The sequence below is a fragment of the Schistocerca piceifrons genome, chromosome X (genome assembly GCF_021461385.2).
Source record: "Schistocerca piceifrons isolate TAMUIC-IGC-003096 chromosome X, iqSchPice1.1, whole genome shotgun sequence".
NCBI classification, from domain to species: Eukaryota; Metazoa; Arthropoda; class Insecta; order Orthoptera; family Acrididae; genus Schistocerca; species Schistocerca piceifrons.
The window spans coordinates 607966565-607981547 of record NC_060149.1 but is presented as its reverse complement, the minus strand read 5'-3'; the positions used below and the strand labels follow the sequence as shown (position 1 = coordinate 607981547).

Sequence of the window (14983 nt, the reverse complement as noted above, 5' to 3'; positions counted from 1 at the left end):
TGTGTTTGCACTGGCCTCCTGTGATACTAATGTCCTTTCCTTTATTCATTGTATCCAAAAGAATCAGGCTAAAAAAATAACTCCTATAATAAATTGCTGTTAGGATCCACCCATATTACAAAATCAGGATATGTTAATGAAGAAGCATTCTGTGCATTTGGATGGTCACGCAACCTATACAAAATGAGTCAATGTTTCTGAATGTTGTATAGGGATGGCATTGTGGTTTTATGCCTCTCCAGTGCTAAAACACATGCACTGCACTCTTCTGCAGTTTTATATCTGCAAGACTGTCATTACCGGATGTTCAACCATCCACAACATATGTCAACAAAAATTCAGTTTTGGTTCTCTCTTGAAAGAGGCCTAGGGAAAAGCAACTACAATATCAAATGCTGTAGAAGTTTTCAGAGGGATGAGAATTTCTCCCGTTAATCAGCTGGCAATTCCAAAAGAAAAGTTTATTTCTGCAACAGCACAGGGAACAGTCAATGGCCACCTTCAGCAGACTGCTATGCATGGTGGAAACAGAGAGGAGTCAGACGCAGCAAGGAGGTATTGTCATTTTCCAAGAAACCTGATTAATGGACTAATCACTGATATGGAATTAAGATACAGAGGGCAGAAATGTTTACAATTTTTTAAAGAATATAAAATATTAAGGTCAGGAAGGGCACACTGTTTCTCCTAAGTATTCCGAACAGGAAGAGAACCTTGAATGAAGAAACTTGAATTCAAGCTTGTGACAATATTGTGGCAGGCCCTTGTTTAACAATTAAGCAGTAAATTTTATGACTGTATCCAGCAAGAGAAATGTAGTACATGATCCCGTAAGTACTGTGTCCGGATAGGAGAGACAAGATAAGGAACTTTCTTGTGACAAATGTGCTTAGAAGACACTTCATCACAAGCAGGACATTCTTGTTACTTGTTTTACCCTGCATACTGATGTGATGTGAGTAAAATGCAATATTTCGATTGTTAAACATATTTTCTGTCTACAGATAATTACAATTTCCATTCAGTTTGTATATAGGGGTAACAATGTACAAAACAATTTTCTAAAAATATATCATATACTGTTTCTTTGTCAATGTGTCTTACAATTGAAAGTACTCACTTAACCATGAGTGACTATATTTGAAACATGTGGCACCTTTTTCTATTAAAGGTATTTCTGCAATAAAGAATCACTTAGTCCTACTATTGACAACAAAATTAACTTTCCTGAGGTTGGAAGCTCCTGTTGTCATTTCTCATATATGCCAAATACTTTTTTTTTTTTTAAAAAAAAAAAACCTGTCTCCTGTAAAATACAAAATATTTTCTTTTTTCTTACTATTCAGTCATAGATGTTTTAACATCTGTTTGTCTTCTCCCATGGGTTGCAATTTTGGTTTTGAAGCTGCACTAGTTTTATGGTTTGGTTGTATTTGGTGTCCTGCCATTATACATTTTATGATAGTTTTTTGCACAATTCTTGTTCATCATTGTAAATTAAGATCACAAAACAGTTCTGGCTGACAATAACATTGTCCACAGTTGATGCAAACACCTCTCACATAGTATTCCACATAAATATGACAAACTGTAGATTGAATAATGTGAACACTAGCGTAAGTTTTAGAATAAAATTCTGATACCTCTCAGACACATTAAATGCTCTAGTCAAATAAATAAGAAAATTAACTGGAATAAGATAGAGAGGAGGGAGAAAAATGGAGGAAAGATCAGCTGGTGGATATGTTCAAATAGATGACTGGAAAATGGAAGAATAAATCTAAATGAAAAGGTGTTTATACCTGTTATAAAATCAACAGCAACATTTATAATCATCATAAAGGCAATCATAAACTGCTGAGGTGACCTTTTGGAACTCTAGCATACATTGTTAAACTATTCTGAAAGTATTTAATTGTACTCACTGTGTTATCCGTATCTGGTAGAGGAGTTGGTCCCATTATTTTCAGCCCAGTCTCTTTGAGTTTAGGTTTAGAATACTGCAGCTCTTTTGTATCTTCTTCAATACGACTTATTGGGTAACTGTTTTGAGAATTGAGATTTCCTTGCTCATTTCTTATTTGTTGTATCATATTCCTTAAAAACTCCCCTCCTGCTTCATTTTCTTCTGCACTTTTTTCCTCAGATTTAACATCTACTGTGATTAACAGCAAAATCAGAAAAGGCCTCCAACACATTCCTTCAGCTTGGCTCTGAACTAAATTCACTTAGGTTTCTGTAAAGAAAAGATAATAATGTTCATTACTATGCTTGTGTCATTACAGGATTTTTTTTCCACCTCAGAAAATAACAAGGCTGAAATACTGGATACAATGAAATACAAAAGCACCAATTATGGTTTCACAAAGGAAACAATTAGATTTCACCAGTAAAGAAAATCCAGTTCACAGTAGGAGTGAAATAACATACTTAACATACTTGCTTCAAGAATGAATTTTCACTCTGCAGCAGAGTGTGCACTGATATGAAACTTTCTGGAAAATTAAAATGGTGTGCCAGACCAGGACTCTAACCTGGGACCATGGCCTTTTGACAGCAAATGCTCTACCAACTGAGTAACCAATGCATGACTCACAACCCATCCTTACAATGTTACTTCTACCAGTACCTCACCTTCTACCTTCCAAACATCTCAGAAGTTCTCCTGAAAAATTTGTGAGACAAGCATGTCATATTAGCAAACACTCCTGCAGAGTGAACAATCATTCTGGTAACATTCTCCAGGCTGTGGCTAAGCCATTTATCTGCTATTCCTTTCTTCCAGGAGTGCTAGTCCCACCAAAAGTAAAGGTGCAAGGATGGGATGTGAGTCATGCTCATGTAGTTCAGTTGGTAGACTACTTTTCCATGTAAGGCAATGCTTTGGGTTTGAGTCCTGACCTGCCACATAATTTTAATCTGACAGGAAGTTTCAGTGTAACTGCTGCTCAGCACAGCCAGAACCATAATCTTACTATTTCATTTCACACAAATATAAATCACTAATTAACTTCAAAGGAGATTTATTGAAAATAAATAATAAACCACAGCCTGTGATAACTGTTTTGGTTTGTTTTAAGAGCAAAAGCAACTAGGGTCATACATGCCCATGTCAAAACTGTAGAATATGAACACAAAGAGATGAGTTAAAAATGACTACATGTCAATCCCAATCAACAGAAGAGAAGACAGCAAAAACCAGGGACATGGAGAAAGGTCTATAGATTACACCATAGAGAAACAGAGGTCCTGAACCAAAAATGAAATTGCCTTTGCCATATTGCTACAATGCATACAAAGTAAAACACAGTCAACAGCCCGCACATCATTCACTGAAATGGCCGATAACTCAGACAGCAAACACAAAAGAGAATGTAAGTGATTAAAAACAGGGCATTCCATCAGGAAATGGTGGACTGTCAGAAGTTGAGGGGGGAGCACCATTTAAATGGCGATTGCTAAAACAACAGTGCTCAATACACAACCTAGTTAAAATGATCTCCTTGTGCCGAGAGGGCCGAGAGAAGTTCGTCCATAGCTGCTGGGAGAGGCTTAATAACCTACAGCTCATTCCCATGAAGGGAGGACCAGTGGTGATGCCAAAATGACACCACCTGCTGGCAGACAGCAACACAGAGATCATCAGAGGGAATGTAAGAACTAGCGAGCTGAGGTACGAGGACTGCAGCCTTGGCAGCAGTGTCAGCGGCTTCATTTCCTGTCAGACTGATGTGACAAGGAACCCAAATAAACATCACAGTGGCTCCATCAAGAGTGAGCAAGTGACAGCTTTCCTGGACTTGCTGCACTAGGAGATGGACAATGTACAGCACACGGAGGTTTTGAAGGGCACTGACAGAGTCTGAGCAGGTGGTGCAATTGAAAAGCCTGTGTCACTGGATAACTGAAAAGCCTGTGTTGCTGGATGTACTACATGGCCTGATACAGGGCAAAAAGCTCTGCTGTAAATATTGAGCAGTGTTCTGGAAGCTGATACCAAAAAACGTCGTGCCAATGGTGAAAGCACACCCGACACCACAGTCAGCCCGAGAGCCATCAATGTACACAAAGTTACAACCATGAAGTTCCATGCGAAGGTCGTGCAACTGAAGGCAATAAACTGAGGCTGGAGTAGTGTTCTTAGGAAGCAAATTAAGGCCAAGGTGAACACAGGCTGCTGCACAAAGCGAAGGTGGTGAAGAGTTTACACCCACTGGGAAAGTTGCAAGTAGTGTGACGTTAAGCTGCCAGAGCAAGAACAAACCAGGAGGTAACAGAGAAGAGGGATGCACCCCATACTGGTGATCAAAGGAGTCATTGAAGAAGGAGGCATAGGATGGGTGGCCACACATGGCAGACAAATGGCATGCATATCTGCTGAGGAGAAAGGCACAGTGGCAGGACAATGGTAGTTCAGCAGCTGCTGCATACAGAATCTTAACTGGGCTAGTATAAAAGGCACCGGTGGGCAAATGGATGCCACGATGGTGGACAGTACTGAGATGGCATAAGAGGAACAGACGTGCAGATGCATAAACAAAACACCCATAGTCTAGTTATGAACAGACAAGAGGCCAGTGCAAATGTAGGAGGGTCGTTTGGTCTGCTCTCCAGGAAGTACGACTGAGGACACACAGGACATTGAGAGGCTACATTCAGCGGACTGCCAGGTAAGACATGTGGGAGGACCAAGCAAGTTTCCAATTGAGCATGAGGCCCAGGAATTTCATAGTTTCAATGAATGGAAGAGCAACAGGCCCAAGATGTAAAGACAGTGAAAGAAACCAATTGCACTGCCAGAAATTCATACGAACTGTTTTGTCAGTGGAAAAACAAAAGATATTGTCAATGCTCCATCAGTAAAGACATTTGAGACACCACTGAAGACGCCACTCAATAAGACAGGTCTGTGGAGAACTGCAACAGATGGCAAAATTGTCAACAAAAAGGGAGCCAGAGATGCACACTCGGAGAGAGGCCATTATAGGGTTAATAGCAATCGCAAACAGGGCAACGCTCAGGATGGAACCCTGAGGCACCATTTCCGTGAAAAAGGTGTCTGACAAGGCAGAACCCACACATACCTTGAAAACTCAGTCTTTTAAAAATTCCTGAAGGAAACGGGAGCAGGCGGACAGGAAAGCCCCACATGTAGAGAGTATAGAGGATACCAGTCCTCCAGCAGGTGTCGTAGCTTTCTCCATATAAAAAAAAAAACACAGCCACAGTATGGGATTTCTGCAGAAAACCATTCATGACATGGGTGAATAAAGTGACGAGATGGTCAACTGTAGAATAGCGCACTCGAAATCCGCACTGTACTGTGGTTAGTAAATTGTGAGACTGGAGCCTTGATACCAGCCAGGCATGAATCATACATTCCATCACCTTGCCAACATGGTTGGTGAAAGAAATGAGGTGGTAGCTAGAAGGACGGTGTTTGTCCTTACTGGCCTTAGGTATGGGCATCACAGTGGCTTCCCGCCAGAATCTGGGAAACACACCCTCTGCCCAAATGCAGTTGAACATAAGAAGCAGAAAGTGCTTGCCCGCAAGAGAAAGCTGCTGCAACGTCTGAATGTGAACATTGTCTGGCCCTGAGACAGAGGATTGGGATGAACTGAGAACATGATTGAGCTCCCTCATAGTAAAGGCAGCAGTGTTGTACTCATGATTATGAGAAGAGAGGGGTATCACCTGAGCCTCGTCCGCTTGTTTCCAATGGAGGAAGGCAGGGTGATAATGGGAGGAGCTCAAAATCTCCGCAAAATTGCAGCGCAGGGTGTTGGAAATAGCAATAGGGTCGACTGTGACTTGTCTGCTACTGTCAGGCCAGAAACGGATCTTGGATCCCAGAGAATAACTGGAGAATGGCTCACATCATGGGAGAAGGAGTGAAGCTGTTAAAAGTACTAGTGAATAAAATTCAGTTTGCTGTTTTGCTATCCTGCAAAACGCAATGACACTGTGCACACAACTGTTTATAATGAATGCAGTTTGCCATCATGGGATGATGGTATAAAATACGGAGAGAACGGCTCCATGCGCGAATTGCCTCAATCCACCTGGCGACTGGGACATGGCGTGTTAAGGAGGAAGTGCGAGGAATGGAATGTTCTGCGGCAGTAAGGATAATGTCTGTAAGATATTCCACATGATCATCACAACTGGGGAAATGTTGCTCATCAACAGTCGCCAGGAAGGTGTAAAGCCTCCGGTCAGCCTTAGTAAACTGCCATTTGGGTGTGTATGTAGGTGGGGTAGGTTTCAGCAGTGGATAGCACACAGAAAATGGTCACTCAAGTATGTGTCAGAGAGAACGGACCACTTGAGGCGATGGGCAAGCTGGGCACTGGAGAAGGATAGGTCCAAATGGGAATAGGTGTGCAAGGAGTCTGAAAGAAATGTGGGTGCTCCTGTCTTAAGGCAGAAGAGGTTAAGTTGACTGAGAAGGTAGTCCAAGAGGGCACCTCTCGGGCAGGTTCTGAGAGAAATCCAAAGGATATAGTGCGCATAAAGTCACCAAGCAGCAGAAAGGAGTGAGATAGCTACCCAATAACCTGGAAGAAGTCTGCCCTGGTGACATCAAGTGACAGAGGAATGTAAACAGTACAAAGGAAAAAGTCCAAGCGAGGAAGGAAAAGGCGAATTGCAACAGCCTGAAGCTGGGTAGTCATGGAAATGAGTTGACTATGAATGTCATCCCATATAAGCAGCATGACTCCCCGTGAGATGGAAAACCATCACGGGGGGAAGGTCAAAATGAATCACAAAGAAATGTGAGAGAACAAAGCCATCATGAGGACACAATTTTGTTTTCTGGTGGCAGAGAACAAGCAGATGCTGCAATTCTAAGAGCAGCAGCTGCTTGGTGTTCTTGTCGATTTTCTGTCAGGTGTAGCAAATCCTTTCCCTGACCAGGGCCACGCTGGCTCTTCATTTGATACAATATGCTACAGGTGTGAGTATGTGATGCACAACTTTAGTGGAAGTAGGTATGTTGTGTTTTTCCCTGCACCTTAGCAAGAAGGCACTGTTTGAAGGGTTCTCAGGTGTCCAGCCAATTGGTGCCACAAACAACAATGCTACACTCACCTAGGCAAACCAAGCCAATCTGCCCTAGCAGAACATTGCATAAACACTGGACACACAGCAAATTATGATGAGACAAAAGTACTGGCCTTCTCAAATAACTACTGGGACTGCATCTTCAAAGAGGCCACAGAAATTGACAACCTTGTCAACAGGGACACCGGTTACTAGCTCAGTAAGGCCTGGAAACTAATACTAAGCTCTATCAAAGAGCAATGGTGAAAATGGACATGAGATCATTCTGCCACAGCCACCAAAGAGATACCACCCCCCCCCCTCCCCGCACACACAACGACCACAACAGCCTCCACTCCCCCCACCACCAGATGCCGCGCATCATTGGCAAACGGAATTGCACCTGAACCTGCGAGGGTGATGATGGCAGAGCAATTATCCACCAAAATATCATGGACATTCAACAATCATATCTAGCTGGAAACCTAAGAACCCTTCAAACAGCATATACACCAAGAAAGCCTCAAATCACATGTATGGATTTGTTGGTTACCCTAGATTTAGTCATATGAGGATGTAATTTCAGATCGCTGAACCAAACATGTGGCATGTTTGGTTATTAATTTTTATATATATATATATATATATATATATTAATACCATAAAAGTTGTACTTAGCATCTGCTACTGAAATATGCTTACCATAGGTAGACAACTATCAATCTTTTGAGACATGATTATTGTGAAATTTAGTTCTCCATGCAACTACACTCTTCAAACTAATCTAATTAGTTACATCAAAACTGGCAAGCTTTGAATCATGCCCCCTACTGGAAAAATTTCTGCAGATGCCCATGTAGCAAATATTTGTCTAATCACACATGGAAAACCACATAAAAACCGCACTCAAGCTCTGGTGTACTAGAAAGGGATCAATCTGCCCACATACAGGTATGGCTCACTTCCCTGTCTTACGAGTTATTTCACTTAACATTAACCTATAGGAGCAGATCAAGTCAAAATATTCAGTCTACTTTAAATAATTTACATGTATCAGAAATACTATTGGCTAGTGAAATTCATATTTTTGTAATGATAGAACAAGGGGTCCTCCCCCCACGAACCATGGACCTTGCCGTTGGTGGGGAGGCTTGCGTGCCTCAGTGATACAGATGGCCATACCGTAGGCGCAACCACAACGGAGGGGTATCTGTTGAGAGGCCAGACAAACGTGTGGTTCCTGCAGATGGTCAGCAGCCTTTTCAGTAGTTGCAGGGGCAACAGACTGGATGATTGACTGATCTGGCCTTGTAACACTAACCAAAACGGCCTTGCTGTGCTGGTACTGCGAACGGCTGAAAGCAAGGGGAAACTACGGCCGTAATTTTTCCCGAGGGCATGCAGCTTTACTGTATGATTAAATGATGATGGCGCCCTCTTGGGTAAAATATTCCGGAGGTAAAATAGTCCCCCATTCGGATCTCCGGACGGGGACTACTCAGGAGGACGTCGTTATCAGGAGAAAGAAAACTGGCGTGCTACGGATAAGAGCGTGGGATGTCAGATCCCGTAATCGGGCAGGTAGGTTAGAAAATTTAAAAAGGGAAATGGATAGGTTAAAGTTAGATATAGCTGGAATTAGTGAAGTTCGCTGGCAGGAGGAACAAGACTTTTGGTCAGGCGAATACAGGGTTATAAATACAAAATCAAATAGGGGTAATGCAGGAGTAGGTTTAATTACGAATAAAAAAATAGGAGTGTGGGTAAGCTACTACAAACAGCATAGTGAATGCATTATTGTGGCCAAGATAGACACGAAGCCCACGCCTACCACAGTAGTACAAGTTTATATGCCAACTAGCTCCGCAGATGATGAAGAAATTGAAGAAATGTATGATGAAATAAAAGAAATTATTCAGAGAGTGAAGGGAGACGAAAATTTAATAGTCATGGGTAACTGGAAATCGGTAGTAGGAAAAGGGAGAGAAGGAAACGTAGTAGGTGAATATGGATTGGGGGGAAGAAATGCAAGAGGAAGCCGCCTGGTAGAATTTTGCACAGAGCACAACTTAGTCATAGCTAACACTTGGGTCAAGAATCATAAAAGAAAGTTGTATACATGGAAGAAGCCTCGAGATACTGACAGGTTTCAGAGAGATTATACAATGGTAAGACAGAGATTTAGGAACCAGGTTTTAAATTGTAAGACATTTCCAGGGGCAGATGTGGACTCTGACCACAATCTATTGGTTATGAACTGTAGATTAAAACTGAAGAAACTGCAAAAAGGTGGGAATTTAAGGAGATGGGACCTGGATAAACTGAAAGAACCAGAGGTTGTACAGAGTTTCAAGGAGAGCATAAGGGAACAATTGACAGGAATAGGGGAAAGAAATACAGTAGAAGAAGAATGGGTAGATTTGAGGGATGAAGTAGTGAAGGCAGCAGAGGATAATGTAGGTAAAAAGACAAGGGCTGCTTGAAATCCTTGGGTAACAGAAGAAATATTGAACATAATTGATGAAAGGAGAAAATATAAAAATGCAGTAAATGAAGCAGGCAAAAAGGAATACAAACGTCTCAAAAATGAGATCGACAGGAAGTGCAAAATGGCTAAGCAGGGATGGCTAGAGGACAAATGTAAGGATGTAGAGGCTTGTCTCACCAGGGGTAAGATAGATACTGCCAACAAGAAAATTAAAGAGACCTTTGGAGAAAAGAGAACCACTTGTATGAATATCAAGAGTTCAGATGGAAACCCAGTTCTAAGCAAAGAAGGGAAAGCAGAAAGGTGGAAGGAGTACATAGAGGGTCTATACAAGGGTGATGTACTTGAGGACAATATTATGGAAATGGAAGAGAATGTAGATGAATATGAAATGGGAAATATGATACTGCATGAAGAGTTTGACAGAGCACTGAAAGTCCTGAGTCGAAACAAGGCCCCGGGAGTAAATAACATTCCATTAGAACTACTGACAGCCATGGGAGAGCCAGTCCTGACAAAACTCTACCATCTGGTGAGCAAGATATATGAGACAGATGAAATACCCTCAGACTTCAAGAAGAATATAATAATTCCAATCCCAAAGAAAGCAGGTGTTGACAGATGTGAAAATTACCGAACTATCAGTTTAATAAGTCATAGCTGCAAAATACCAACGCGAATTCTTTACAGATGAATGGAAAAACTAGTAGAAGCCAACTTCGGGGAAGATCAGTTTGGATTCCATAGAAATACTGGAACACGTGAGGCAATACTGACCCTACGACTTATCTTAGAAGCTAGATTAAGGAAAGGCAAACCTACGTCTTTAGCATTTGTAGACTTAGAGAAAGCTTTTGACAATGTTGACTGGAATACTCTCTTTCAAATTCTGAAGGTGGCAGGGGTCAAATACAGGGAGCAAAAGGCTATTTATAATTTGTACAGAAACCAGATGGCAGTTATAAGAGTCGAGGGACATGAAAGGGAAGCAGTGGTTGGGAAGGGGGTGAGACAGGGCTGTAGCCTCTCCCCGATGTTATTCAATCTGTATATTGAGCAAGCAGTGAAGAAAACAAAAGAAAAATTCGGAGTAGGAATTAAAATCCATGGAGAAGAAATAAAAACTTTGAGGTTTGCCGATGACATTGTAATTCTGTCAGAGACAGCAAAGGACTTGGAAGAACAGTTGAACGGAATGGATAGTGTCTTGAAGGGAGGATATAAGCTGAACATCAACAAAAGCAAAATGAAGATAATGGAATGTAGTCGAATTAAGTCAAGTGATGCTAAGGGAATTAGATTAGGAAATGAGACACTTAAAGTAGTAAAGGAGTTTTGCTATTTGGGGAGCAAAATAACTGATGATGGTCGAAGTAGAGAGGATATAAAATGTAGACTGGCAATGGCAAGGAAAGCGTTTCTGAAGAAGTGAAATTTGTTAACATCGAGTATAGATTTAAGTGTCAGGAAGTCGTTTCTGAAAGTATTTGTATGGAGTGTAGCCATGTATGGAAGTGAAACATGGACAATAAATAGTTTGGACAAGAAGAGAATAGAAGCTTTTGGAATGTGGTGCTACAGAAGAATGCTGAAGATTAGATGGGTAGATCACATAACTAATGAGGAGGTATTGAATAGGATTAGGGAGAAGAGAAATTTGTGGCACAACTTGACTAGAAGATGGGATCAGTTGGTAGGACATGTTCTGAGGCATCAAGGGATCACCAATTTAGTATTGGGAGGCAGCATGGAGGGTAAAAATCATAGAGGAAGACCAAGAGATGATTACACTAAGCAGATTCAGAAGGATGTAGGCTGCAGTAGGTACTGGGAGATGAAGAAGCTTGCACAGGATAGAGTAGCATGGAGAGCTGCATCAAACCAGTCTCAGGACTGAAGACCACAACAACAACAACAACAACAACAGAACAAGGGGTAAAAGAAAATGTAGTAAGTTCTTACAAATTTGAGGATTACACATAACTGACATCAGCACACCAGAACAAAGGAGTGGTGTGTGACAATATATGCAAACAACAACACAACAACTGTGTTTCCATGCTAATTAGTGTACCACCCATCAACAATGCAGCCACTGTGCAACCATTATGCATGACATTTTCCAAAAACAAGACAACAATTTCAGTGTCAGAATGTAAAGACCATTATAATCATCTCTTCAGCAACCCACATTCATCAAATGTGAAAATGATACTCTTCAGTGCAGTGCTCCAACAGTAGACAGTAATATTGAAAACTGGCATACTACAAATGATTTAGAGTTAGGCTTCATTGGCACTTATGCTTCACATGAAAATCTGGCACATACTAAGCCACAAAAATCTGGCCAGGTAGATTCACAATTGTTCACTCTGGCCATGTCTTACACATTGCATGCAAAATCTTCCAACCTGGTGCTGGTCGTTCAACCTGGCACTGGTGCAGCTTGCTGCACAAACTTCAGACATTCATATCAGTCTCCCCACCATGCTTTGAACAGGTATGGAACATATGTCTGTCATACCCCTACAGATGTTGCCCTGGCATACAGCATGCCTACCCACCAGCATCACCTCCACCCACTTTAGTGTGCATACTGAAGAGTCTCAATTTCGCCCAGACCAACCCACATATGGTTTGCAATAGTCAAAAGCATCCTCACCACATATGATATCACTAGCGACAGTGCTAAATTTGTTAAGCTACTTACCTGGTAAGTGACATAATCCTTGCACCAAAGACAACAAGTACATTGCACCAAAACTAGCTGTTCTTTAGTGCCTCTTATGGACACCAGAAGAACAGCTACAGCAAGTTATTTATAATGAACTGCTGAGGAACAGGACTATCATAGCTCTGGCATAGGTTACACATGCTAACTGATTATCAACTGGTGTCATAGCACACACTTTGGACCTTACGGGTAGTCAAACTTCCATCACTAGTGCAACTCACCATGATAGCCTATGAACACAAATCATTGCATAACAGGCTGAAATTACCTCACAGAATCTTTGCAATACACCAACACTGATAATGGATCAATACCATCAACAATACTACCAGCACACATGGATTGTAACACCAACTTCAGTATGCCCGCCACCTTGCTGCAGATGAGCCTGGGTGACCACAATTGATCTCTGCTGACTGAGACATCATGTCTCCTAAGCAGGACAGTGATCTTCATGCAAACACAACAATCTCTCAGCAAATGGCAACCATGCCCCTCATGCTGCCACACCTGCTTGGGAGAGAGTTTCCTGGTTTCACTTGCAGTTCGGTGACACTGCACATAACTGTCACTTGCCTTGCAACTACCTAAAAGAGTTGAGTGGTCTGCAATAGGTGCACCAGACTATGGAGGCTATTCAAGTCATCTCATCTCACACCATGGCAATGAATCATCTCTCATGCCACCATCACAGAATGACAGTGAACTTTACATCCTCGACCACTCACACTAACAACGTTATCTCACTGAGTCATGCTCCAGTGTGTGTATCACACATCCAGCCCTTCCTCTTATGTCACATGGCAGTTCCGCTATACTGCTCTGTGTGGGCAACAACTCTGTGACCATTGTCTATGGTGCCAAATCTCACACACTGGATCTGGGTCTCAAAGATGTGGTCACATGAAATTTCGTCACGGCGGATGTTAGTGAACCTGTACTCAGCACTAATTTCATTCCAGAATGAGATTTTCACTCTGCAGCAGTTTCACTAATTTCATTCATCATTTTTTATTACTACCAGATTTGGCTAGTGGTACACTGATTCACTGAGACAGTAGCTACTCCACTGGCAATGTCATTGGTTATGCCCTTCCAGCAACACAGCACTCCATCACTGCATCTCCCTTGGATGACACACTGTACCACACTTCGACAGATGATCATCATCGTTACTAAAAAACTGCATCACATCACATCAAAATCTATCGAGTCCAACTATTCCACTCCAAGGTACAACTGCACTCTCTACACATACAGCAGAAATATGATGCCATACAAAGAGCAATCCACAAGACACTGGAGGAACAAACTGCTGCACAGTGGTATCTACAAATTTATCAGACACAACAGTCATCTCCACTCATCATGTCACTGTCTGCCCCGGTAGCTGAGTGGTCAGCGTGACAGACTGTCAATCCAAAGGGCCCGGGTTCGATTCCCGGCTGGGTCGGAGATTTTCTCCACTCAGGGACTGGGTGTTGTGTTGTCCTAATCATCATCATTTCATCCCCATCGACGCGCAGGTCGCCGAAGTGGCGTCAAATCGAAAGATCTGCACCAGGCGAACGGTCTACCCCTAGCCACACGACATTTCCATACCATGATCACTTTGTCATATCATTGCAACCTGTTCTCAACACAGCAATTACAGTCTGAAGGAAGTGCCTCTGACAACACAACGTTCACTCATCACCAAGGTCAGTAATATGCCTCATGCAAATGTGTTTCCCACTGAAACCCTGTCTGTTCCTGCACTCCCAGTCTCTCCATGAGTGTTGTTTATGTCCTGTGCTATCAGAAATTAAAGTGTGCATAAGATTACCACCATGCAAGATGCTGCAGTCTGCCACAGACCATTCAGGTTACAACCAGACAAACTCTGAGCTACTACAGCAATGGTCAATGAACTCCTAAAAGCTGGAGTTGTGAGACCGTGTGACAATTTGTCAGTTCACCTGTTATTTGTTAGTGTCCAAGAAATATAGGCCTGTACATTTATGTGGAGATTACAGGGCCCTTAATTCTTGTATGATAATTGTCAGTTACCCAAAACCGATCATTCAGGATAGCACTTCACGGGTGTTTCCATTTTCAGTGTCCTTGACTGTAACCAAGTATACCTGCGGATACCAATGAGTCTGGAAGATGTTCACATCACAGTGATTATCATGCCTTCAGGCTTATTCGAGTTCCTGTTTATGCCACACGGCCTCAAAAATGCAGCTCACATGTGGAAGCAGTTTATTAATGGTATTTTGTTCATAGACACAAGCATATGCATTTTAAAACAGTTTTCAACATGCTTGCTGATAGTGCTGTTGTAATTAATGAAGAAAAATGAGGTCATCTTTCTCAGACAATTGTCAATTGTGCCAGCATATGCTCTACACTATAGCACATTGAATTCACCCATCAGCTGACCCCACTACAGGACTTACACGAGTTATGTCAATTTCTAGGGATGATTAACTTCTATTGCCATCAGGTTCTGCAGAACCCACTCATGGCAGTTCTCACAGGCGAGAATACCACCAGTAAATGTAAGTTGGCATGTACCCCCCCCCCCCCCCCCCGACACCTTTGACAAGCTTAAAGACTGCTTTGCACATGCCATTACTTTGGCACACCAACTTTCTCCTACTTGACACACTATTATGTCTGACATGAGTGATTTCGATATTGGGGTGATTCTCCAACAGCAAGTGGCAGGT

At 42.1% G+C, this 14983-nt stretch overlaps 1 protein-coding gene across 2 annotated transcripts in view; it reads right to left on the bottom strand.

Moving 5' to 3' along the window:
• Positions 1-14983, bottom strand: part of LOC124723166 — a 246139-nt gene that overhangs the window by 73904 nt on the left and 157252 nt on the right. For both annotated transcript variants that reach the window (XM_047248365.1, XM_047248366.1), the window contains one exon: positions 1926-2236. In XM_047248365.1, the coding sequence (XP_047104321.1) occupies positions 1926-2198 (273 nt within the window). In that variant the 5' untranslated portion in view covers positions 2199-2236. The remainder of the gene's footprint in view (positions 1-1925; positions 2237-14983) is intronic.